General features: G+C 34.8%; 1 protein-coding gene across 2 annotated transcripts; it reads right to left on the bottom strand.

The window, feature by feature from the left end:
* Positions 1-1929: 1929 nt before the first annotated feature.
* Positions 1930-8148, bottom strand: LOC120260458 (calcium-dependent protein kinase 26-like). 2 transcript variants are annotated; one of them, XM_039267941.1, is made up of 8 exons: positions 7308-8148; positions 6548-6691; positions 6316-6468; positions 5725-5840; positions 3260-3427; positions 2775-2999; positions 2410-2558; positions 1930-2333 (listed from the first exon to the last, which is right to left on the bottom strand). In XM_039267941.1, the coding sequence occupies exons 1-7, from the start codon at positions 7990-7992 to the stop codon at positions 2427-2429; spliced, it is 1623 nt and encodes a 540-aa protein (XP_039123875.1). In that variant the 5' UTR covers positions 7993-8148; the 3' UTR covers positions 1930-2333; positions 2410-2426. The 2 variants fall into 2 exon arrangements, with proteins under 2 accessions (XP_039123875.1, XP_039123882.1); XM_039267948.1 differs by having other exon boundaries at positions 2416-2558.
* Positions 8149-10775: the final 2627 nt, after the last annotated feature.

The following is a 10775-nucleotide window of genomic DNA, read 5'->3' as shown; positions in this document are numbered from 1 at the left end:
CTTTTCCAGTTTCCCATCCTGTTGAGTAGGTCCCAAAGAAATTATCTTTTGTGTTGTTGCTATCTCTATATTCGTATCCTCATAAAGAGCCACTTGTTTTTCTTTTGGGTCATCTTTATAGACATTAGAAACAGTGTCTGCATTGATATTCTCCTCTTCAAGCAAGTCAGAGAGATGCTAATGAGACACCACCATCTTGTTTTCCTCCAGTTCCCAACGCAAAAGAAAAGAAGATTGCGGTTCACTAGACGAAAAAACTTTCCCACCCTTACCTCTCCAGCAGCCTCATGATCCTCCACGTAGAGACCTAGAGAAGGACATGTCCTCTCGAGTTTGTGATGGAACTAGAGCTAGCCTACCTTGGGATTGGTTTGAATCAACAGCTCAAAATACAGTCGTTGCCTGCTCATCGCACACATGATCAGCATGAGTTATCGAACCTCCCGCACCTCTACGACCAGGGTGGTGAGAATGAGATATTACCATCCAGGATCCAAAATCCTGATCTTTTGAAATAACTTACTCCACTATCGGGGCCAAACAACTTGGACCACTGCAAGTTGCTGCATCTCCTGTAGATCCTTCCATAAAGGAGTTATGCCTAGGATCGCTACCAACTCGATTGCAGGAGTGAGCAATTGCAGGTTCATCCCTTGTAGTGGATCCTAGGCGATAACTGCACTTGTTAGTACCATGTCAAACCATCCAACAGTGATAACAAAATGTCGGAAGATGTTCATATAGAATAAGAATAAAAGCCATGCCATCCTCATCTTCCAACCATAACCCTCTCTTTAACAGAAGGGCCAGATCAATTTCTAAACAGATCCTTGCAAACCTTGTTCTAGAAAGAGAAGACATGAACTCGTCAACCTTAAGAAGCCATCCCAAAGGTTCAGTGATGGACTCCAATGCTTCTCCGTCCCAGAATTCCACATGGAGATTATGGAGTTACACTCATACCATTGCTTTTGAGAGCTTGGTCGTGGCCGGCTCAAAATACGATTGCCACGAAGCAATTTGGAGTGTCATCCCATTTACATTCCAAGGTCCACCAAAGATGATCTTCTGTTTCATTTCATCAGTCTCGCATCTAATTAACAAGAAGCCATTTGGCATATCTAATATCAGTATCCGTCCAAATTCTTGCCATTGGCCCAATAGGGTTGTCTTGACATATTCAAAAGCCGGAGCTTTGCTGAACAATTTAGCATACAAGGTGTGCTGGCTTGCTCTCAGCTTAATATCCTCGTCTACATGGAAAACATCAATAACACTCTTTTTCAACTTCTCCAAGATTGCTCCATCAACCGGGAGAGATAAGTTCACTTGAGGCTTGGAAGCTCTTGCGATTTCAACTTAGGAAGGCACCGGTAGTGGCTCTCCAAGCTCTGATGGTCGGGGAACGTCAGACATCAAACAAAGTGGGAAAATAGAAAAGGTGAGGAGTTCTAGGACAGTAGAGAATTATGTTATTAAAAAGATCATGAAATTATAGAGAATCAAACATCATTCATGCCGAGTTATGTTATTGAAAAACGTGAGGGTTTAGGAAACCATCCTGCCTTTTAAGTTATAGTCACTCTCCAATCTAAATATCCACCCCTCCAAATTACAAATTCTAGCAAGTTAGCCAAACATTTGTTAGTGTTTATTAAGTTGACTTTCCTATCTATATATTTATACATTTGATTACATTTAACTTCTACTGCCTTATTTCATTAAAGAAAATTTGGGTTAATTTTGGTCTACTTCATTTTCTAGTTATTACAGTAGTTCAGTTATTTGGTAATTTGGTTCAGTTATAACTTGATTAACCGAACATTATAAATCTCTCAAATTCAATTAAATTCAAGTCAAACATCAGGTGCTGCTGGCCGACACAAAACAGAAAAATATAGAATAACAACTTCAAGACTTAGATCAACATTACTTTTCAAGCATCATTCCACACTGAACCATATTTATAAAATTTACTTGTTTCTCACAAAGAAGAGCATGAAGTTACAGAGAGAATCAAACATCATTCTTTCCGGCAAGTGTGCTAATGCCATGTTACATACAAATCCTGCCAATAACTGAATTTTGTGATGATAATTACAATTTCTAAAGATACCCACATTCAAAGATTTGCAAAGAAACAATATCAGTTAGGCTTTAGATCATCTATGCATCAGTGAGAACATGTTCTCTGATATCGAAGCAATTATTATCACAAATGCTCCGCATTCCTAAATTCAAGCTTCCTGCATCACTACTTTCTTTTCAAATTTTTTGTAAATTTCGACAACTTGAGAAGCTCCTGTACTTCTCCATAGTTTGTGTGTCATGACCTGAAATGAAGGTGAGGCAAAAAAAAAATGAAAACCTGCAAAAGTTCTGAGAGGTTTTAATTTTTTCGAAAGAAACCTGTACAATGTTAGATTTCATTTAGCTAGCTCCCGGTCGTCTCTGATGCTCAAATTCAAAGCATTTCGCATGGTTCTTCTACCAATACCCATGTTAACATTGCCCTTTCGCATCATGGCAACAAATTCACCATAGTCAATGCAACCATCCTGAAACATGGTCAGTTAATCACCTTTGAGACTTGGATAACACAAGAAGATACAATACTATACGGAGTTAAGAGAAAGGCTGCAACAAAGAATTCAGCAATGAAAAAAACTGATGAGTTTTAAACTTTTGAGAAAGTTCACGGAGTTCAGTCAAATCTAGTTATACCATTTAAAAATTTTCATTGTATTAAAGAACATATTGAATGTGCTACTTACATTGTCCTGATCGACTTCTTTGATAATATCTTCAAGAGAAAGGTCTTCCATATTTTGTTCTTTACAAGCTTGCTGAAGCTCATCAACTGTAATGTAACCGCTTCCATCTTTGTCAAAATATGAAAATGCTGCCGCCAAATGCTCCTCACGTTCCAGTTTGTTAATATGCAGAGTTGCTGCAATAAATTCTCCATAATCTATGGTACCACTTTTGTCCACATCTGCCTGAATGAGGTTAAGGAAGTAATCCATTATATCTAGCACAGAAACCACTCTCTTAAATAACATTGAGCTTCCTCTTTTCTTAAATAAAACCCACAGAAAGAATGCAAGCTCAATTTCCATTTTATTGGTCCATGTTTTTGAGCTTGCCATTTCTTAAATGAAGTTAGTAAGAATGAATGCTCAATTTCCATTTATGCCAACTTCATCCAGTGGACACTAGTGAAAGCAAACTAGCAAATTAAAACTATCATGTAACTTACAGCATTCATGAGATCTCGAATCTCTGATTCCTTTAAATTTGAACCATATTTTCTCAAGCCTTCTTTCAGCTCGTCAAAAGTAATTGCACCACTGTTGTCTGTGTCCATTGCCTGGAACATTTCTTTTAATCCAGCGATCTCCTCTTCTGACAAACTTTCAGCTATTACCTAATTAAATTTGGAGCCATCATCAAGTTCACAAAATGCTGCAACGGTGTTTACTAGTTCAAAGTGAAGACAACTACAAAAACAAAACTAGACAATATTCATCTCTGAACACGAAACATTTACAGTGTGGCATCAGGCAAAACCTTAACTAATGAATTATGAATACGATGAATTACTGCTGCATCAATATGGTAAAACATGGACCAATAAACCCTTTTCCAGACCACAAATGCCACAACCATAAAGAAAGTAGGTTAAAAAAAGAATAAAAAATAAGAAATAAAAATAGGGTGTTTTCAGTTTTATGAGAAGTGAATAATTAATCCATGCAAATGGAAGAGGGATGATAAAGTTGGAGAGAGAGGAAAACAAGATAACATGCAGAATGCAGATGGTGGTTGAGGTGATAATGTTGGAATTGGGAGAGAAGAAAAGAGTAATTTTGTAATACTAAAAAATAATCTGAGAAAGAAAATTAATGAAAATGGAAGTAGGAGAATATTCCTCATAACGGATACTCGGCAAAGAAGCTGAAAAATAAAGGTTATTAATTGTAATAACACAGTGGGCTTTCACAATAAACCAGAGAGCATTATTTGCAAAAAAGACAAGAATATAAAGAAATACGGTAATTATAATGGTCATAAAGAGCAATATTTACATTCTACTGATATTATTCAACATAAACAACTGGTCAAGTGCCAAGTAATTTCCAATTTGTGTATTTTCGGTTTAACAAATGTTCACAGACAATAAATTCCCACAAACTATTACTAATTAGTTGACAATCAAGCAAGCTGGAAGTGGGCATAACAATCTAATGGCAGCATTTAGGACATCAATGCAATGTGAGCAGGAAAGGCTCACATAATCACATTTGAAGTGAACCTATGCAAATATAACTCAGCTATCATTGTAACCAAATTAAGTTCCATTTATGAGGCAACACATAGGAGCTATGCTCAAACATGTAATTTTCTTTTATTTTCGTTTTTAATGAAATAATTTTTCATGCATTATATAAATTGAGAGTCACTCACCCAACCTTCACTAAGCAAAAGTTAGGAAATTTCATATACAAGAAGCTTGCATCTACATCTTAAATAAAAATATCTTCGGCAGAAAGACTGTCTCAAGCTTTGAAAACTTAATTGACAGATTTGTTTCAGTAGCTTGATTCACTCACTTGCTAAACTGTCTTCTTTAACATATTCAACTGGATCAAATGCATAAATAAATTCTGCTTTGCATTATTTCAGTTTAAGAAGGTTATAAGTATACACTATCAAATTGATGCAAATTATTTCCAAAATCTAAGTTCAGAAGTTGTCCAAGAATTGTGTTTCGTAAATTTAAGTCCTAGGGATAGTTTTGTAATTTCAAATCTGGACTGTTGAAATTTGCCAAATTTGGCAAATTGTTTAACTATTCTTGAAAAAAGGTCGCTAATATTTATTAAAAAGAGATGGATCTTCAAAAGAAACCAGTTAATGAATGAAATACATTTTTTTTTTTAGTTATTTATGAGATGTGATTGTTGAGATTCTCTTCATCAACTTTCCTGAAATTAAATGTAGAAGCCAACAGTTTTCATAACAAAACTAAGGGCCAAAAAACAGCATATAGAGCATCAATGTTATGTGAAAGGCTCAGTTTGTACTTGAACTATGCAAATATTACTCAGTCATCATTTAACAAAAAGAAATCTAGTCTAAACAACTTAAATTTAGGAGAAAACACTTAGGAACTATGCTCAAACCTTTATTGATTTTTTTTTAACAAAATGAAATTTCATTCTACTATATAGATTCAAGACTCCAGCCATGCCTTAGTCAGAGTTAGGAAAACAGCAAGTGCAAGCAATCTATCTATCTCAATGCAACAAAAGAATTTGGTCTTCTTCTTACAATGAAGCCTTGCTTACGTCTGCCTTATCTCAGTTGCATTTGCTGGGAGCATTATCCACCATATTGATAACCTCACCCATTCCAGCTAGAGAATTCATTAGCATTTTTTGCAACCTATGCAAGTTATGCCCCTCTTGGAATTATGGCTTGAAGTTAAATTATCTAAAAATGCATACGCAAAGAACTCTCTCTTCTACAAGCTACAATCAGGTTATACTTTCCGGTCACTTAAATTTTGATATGTCAATTTATGTATGATTATGAAATATCTGAGACATATTTAAAGCAACTTTATTCCAGAACCCAGAATAAACATTCTTAGGTTGAAAGGCTATACAACACATCGAATCTTTACCAAGAGATGTGTTTTGGTGGATTTAAAGAGCTTACTCGCAATGCCATTTTCTTTAACTTGTTCATTGCTGAGAACTGTTTGAGACGAGACAGAACAGCTGAATCAAGGGCTCTGTCAGGAGCAACTCCATTCTCACAAATCCAAGGATGACCTGAGAAAAAAAAAACCGTACAAATAAGTTATTTGACCATTCTCAAACTTTGATGTGCCTAGTTTGATCACATAATGAAGCTCCCGCCAATAAACCAAGGATAAAGGAATGCTACTCTAAAAAGATAAGACTTTTTTTACACATTGCTGAAAAGATCAATGAAAATGGAATGGTTCAGACTAGTACACTATCTCTTGTACTGATTGGATTATGGAAGTTTTGCTCACAGGTGCTTTTTCCTTTTACACTATCTATTTCCAAAAAAAAAAACTATCTGATTGGAAAGATGACCTTGAGTTGCCCATGAAGACTATTCAAGATAACATAGAAAATTAATAGATGCCAGCTACTCACTCCATTCTTTTTCTGTGACACAAGAAAATGACTCAACAATCCATATGCAGCATATAAAGTATGTTTAAAAATTACAAGAAAGAAGAAGATGCAATGTAATAAATCAAAGAAACAAACTTACATAGTACTTCATGGGCCTTCAAGCGGTCGCAAGGCCGAGGACAAAGCATCTTTCGGATGAGGTCCTTGGCACTATCGGATATTAAAGGCCATGGGTCTGAATCAAAATCAAGGACACCCTTCAGAACAGCGTCAAATATCCCCTGCTGTGTCTCTGTAATAAAAAAGAGAACATCACTGAGGGATTGTGGGAATCTCAAATGACACATGAGCCAGTGAACCAAAAGGTATACCAGCCCAAAAAGGTGGTACTCCACTCAACAATATATAAAGGATGACTCCAGCTGTCCAAACATCAGCTTCCGGCCCATATTTCTTGCGCAATACCTCAGGAGCAACATAGTATGGACTCCCAACCACATCTGTGAAAACCTGACCTGAAGTTGCATGAAGAACAGATCCAATAACAACTGAATAATAGTTACCAAATTATTCAAAACTAATCTACTCAATCAAATTATCTCTTTAAATTGATAAATGATTCCATAAGAGGAACTGGGAGAATCAAGAATTCTCCACTATTGAAGCACCAAAATACACAGAGGTAGCTACCAATCATTTCACAAAGTTCATATGAGTAGAACAGATACAAATGATTCCCAAATATAAAGCAACAACCATCAAGCTTCTCTTATGTCATCAAGTGCATGGAATGCTTCAATCAAGCAATCAAGAATCTACATTATTTTAGCCCTCCAATGCACCAAGTGTGCTTGGGAATAGACAAGAGCATAGTTCTACAAGAATAAAAACATGGTTTTTGGCAGGTAATCATCAACCATTTCACAAAAATCAGTTAAAACGACAAATATAAATAATGATTCTCTACTATAAAGTAATACACTAAATGGTTCACTCAATGATGAATAATTCCACAATACTACTTATTTCATTTCAAAAACACCAATCTCAAGATCACAAAAGCACATAACTACGAGTATGGAAAATAACAAAATAAATAAATAAACAAACAGGGCATTGTTCATTGCTTACCAGGTTTGAAAAAGACAGAGAGCCCAAAATCAATGGCCTTAAGGGACAAATCATCGTCCTTGTTAACCAACAAGAAATTCTCCGGCTTGAGATCTCTATGCATAACCCCAAGCGAATGGCAGGCTTCCACGACCCCAACAATGATCTTCGTGAGCTCCGCCGCCTTCCGCTCGCTGTAATGCCCTCTCTGAATAATTCTATCGAACAACTCCCCGCCGGAGCAGAGCTCCATCACGATGTGCACATAGAGCGGGTCCTCATAAGCCCCCTTGATACTCACGACGTTCTTGTGCCCGGACAAATGGTGCATGATCTGGATCTCCCGCCGGACATCGTCGAAGTCCTCTTTGGAGATGAGCTTCCGCTTGGAGATGGACTTGCAGGCGTAACAAACACCGGTGGCGATCTCCGTGCAGAGGTACGTGGTGCCGAACTGGCCTTGCCCTAACTTCCGCCCGAGGGTATAGAGGTCCCTGATGTTGGTCGTCTTGTGGCCGAGGATGCAGCTTGATGGCGTCTCCACTCCACAACGCATGGCGGCAACGACGGTGGCGGTGGAGGCGAGCTGGAGCTTTGGGGGATCTCCGGATTCAGAAGGAGGGATTGCAGGCGTTGATCGGCAGGAGGGATTGGAGATGCTTTCAGGATACTTGCTCCTCAAGGAACCTCGGCAGGTGTTGCCCATCCAACGAGGAGGAGGAGGAGGTCATCCACGAGTGTTTCGCTCTCGGCGTCGGCGGCGACGGCGATAGCGATGACGAGGAGGAGGAGAAGGACGAGAAGGAGGAGGTGATTTGAAGAAGCCGATGGAGGATGGTTCAATGCGGTTTCGCGCGGAGACGAGGACGAGAAAATTGGTTTTATTTATTTATTTATTTATTATTATTATTATATTTATTATTATTAGAGAAAAATAGGAATAAAATAATAAAATTCTTGAATTATTATATTATTAAATTTATAATAAAAAAAAAGGAGGAGAGGTTGGCGGCGTCTGAGTGGTCTTATGTGGGGGTGATTCTGTAGGTGACTATAATTAAATAAATACCAAAATTTACATCTATACCATTAAATATTGCATGATTGTATTATAAGTTTGCGGTAAAATGTTTTTTTAAAAGAAGTGGGTTTTTTAGTCTTTATATTTTTACCGGATTATTATTTTTATTTTTTAATTATATTATATGAAAGATATTCATTTTTTTAATATTGATTAAAGAATAGAATAAAAAATCACATTTAAAAATAAAAAACATGGGAATAGTTTAATATATATATTAGAATGAAAATTGAGTTATATACAAAAATCAGCACTTTCCATTTGCATATGAATCGTATTGAGAATTTTAAAAATACAAAAAAATAATTATAATTAAATATGAAGATAAAGTAGATGTTGTAATATATATATATATAGTCCTTTAACCGATAATATTCTAGAGCTTGTGAGCTCTAGACCAATATTCAAATACTATTTATTCACGGTTCATGGGTCTTTTATAGAAAGATGTCGTTTCTCTCCTCTCCTCTCCTCTCTTTTCCAAAATTGTATAGTAAAAGAGATTTATTAACTCTGTTTGTTCTTGAAATATCTTCTCCTTGTAGTGGCAGAACCAGGATTGACTAGTAAGGAGGTTTGAAGACCAAGTATATATATATATATATATAAATTATCTCATAAAACAATTGTTTCTAATAGAAAATAGTGCAATAATATATTTTTTTTATTAAAATAATCGTAATTTGAATGCATATATGAAGAAAAAAATACATGTTTAAATTAGAATTGTTGACAATGTTGTAAAAAAAATCGTATGATCGGGAAACATTTGTAAAATTTTCAAAATTTCAAATAGTTACTTCATCCATTTAAAATACAAGTCATTTAAAAAAAATAAAAACAATAAATTTTATTAAAATATAGAATAAAAATGAACTGAATAACTATTGGAACAATTTTCTTCTCTTAGAACTTCAAATATAACTTAGAAATTGAAGAAAAATAAAATTTTAAAAATAAATATTGTTTTAATACTTTTAAAACGATAACCATTTTAAAATAACTTCTTTTCAAAACAAACTTGCACTTTATTTTATAATTGAGGAATATTTATTTATTTATTTATTTATTTAATTTTAGATAATAGATGAAAAATAAATCAATCATTGTTATCCATAAGATAAAAACTAGAATAATTTAATTTTTTTAAAAATATTTTTTTTATACGACTACAAATTATTTATATAATTATTTCTTATGTTTTTATTATATGTTTAATTTTTTTTTTATTACTTTTACCTAAAAATTATATAAACAAAGATAATAAATATGTAAAAATAATCATTTCAAAAACAATCAAGTAGTATATTCCAAGCAAACAAATATCAAACTCAAGCATATGAATCATATATGCAAAGAACACTCCATTGCTTTGGAAAAATCAAACCCAAACATTTAATAATCACAGTGCACTTCCACATGTGTCCCATCTCTACCGTCCATTATTTCTTCACATCTTTCCATCCAATGGTCCAGCTCATTCCTCAGTCCACTACCATAGTCTCCTCCCTTCTCATTCATTCGTTCTTCTCTGTTGAAAAAATCTTCTAGTCTTCCTCTCTCGTGAAAAGTGAAAACAACGACGAGGATGGTCTCATCGGCGCTAGAGGAGCTAAAGTCTGCACTAACTTCCCTTTAGATCCTTCAGTATTGAGCTTTTTCTTGGGGTAAACTCGGGTAAAGATAGCCTCACCAACACCAAGGGGAGGTTGAAGCCCTGCTCACCCTCCCCTTGATTCCGCCATGCTGATTGTGGACATAATAGGACTTTAATCACCTCATGTGACATCTGCTAGAGTTCATAAATCCCTATAAAATCATTAAACTACTGTAACTAATGCACCACCATACATACATGTCTTTGACACTCTTTTATAAGATGACATTTGTCACCTTTGTAAAAACAAATATATATATATATATGAGGAGGCAAAATTATTGAAAACCATTATCAATAGACCTTTTCCAGTAAGAATTTTTTTTTGCATCAATAAGAATTTGAACTTGAATTTAATACCACCTAAACCAACCCCCATTAGTACATATTCATATATATCAATGTAAATTAGGTATGAATTTGATATTGGATTTTGATTATTGTACTATAAAAAATTAGGCTAATTAACTATTAAGGCAAATATATATTCACCATGTTTCACTCTACTATTTACTTGATTTAGCAATAAAAAGTTATCGTGCTATAGAAGTCAAACATGTATTTACATACAATAATATGTAAAAATTGTAATTTTGAGTTTAAGATCAATATAGTAAAATTTATTTTTCTTTCCATTACAGCCTTTCGTTGGAAGTCATCTTTACCATGTGTCTCACTACAATCACAAAGTGAAAATAATAAAACATATAGAATGGAAATTAGATCAAATATATATATATATATATATATA

Source organism: Dioscorea cayenensis, chromosome 1 (assembly GCF_009730915.1).
Source record: "Dioscorea cayenensis subsp. rotundata cultivar TDr96_F1 chromosome 1, TDr96_F1_v2_PseudoChromosome.rev07_lg8_w22 25.fasta, whole genome shotgun sequence".
NCBI lineage: Eukaryota > Viridiplantae > Streptophyta > Magnoliopsida > Dioscoreales > Dioscoreaceae > Dioscorea > Dioscorea cayenensis.
This window is presented reverse-complemented; position numbering and strand designations above follow the sequence as displayed.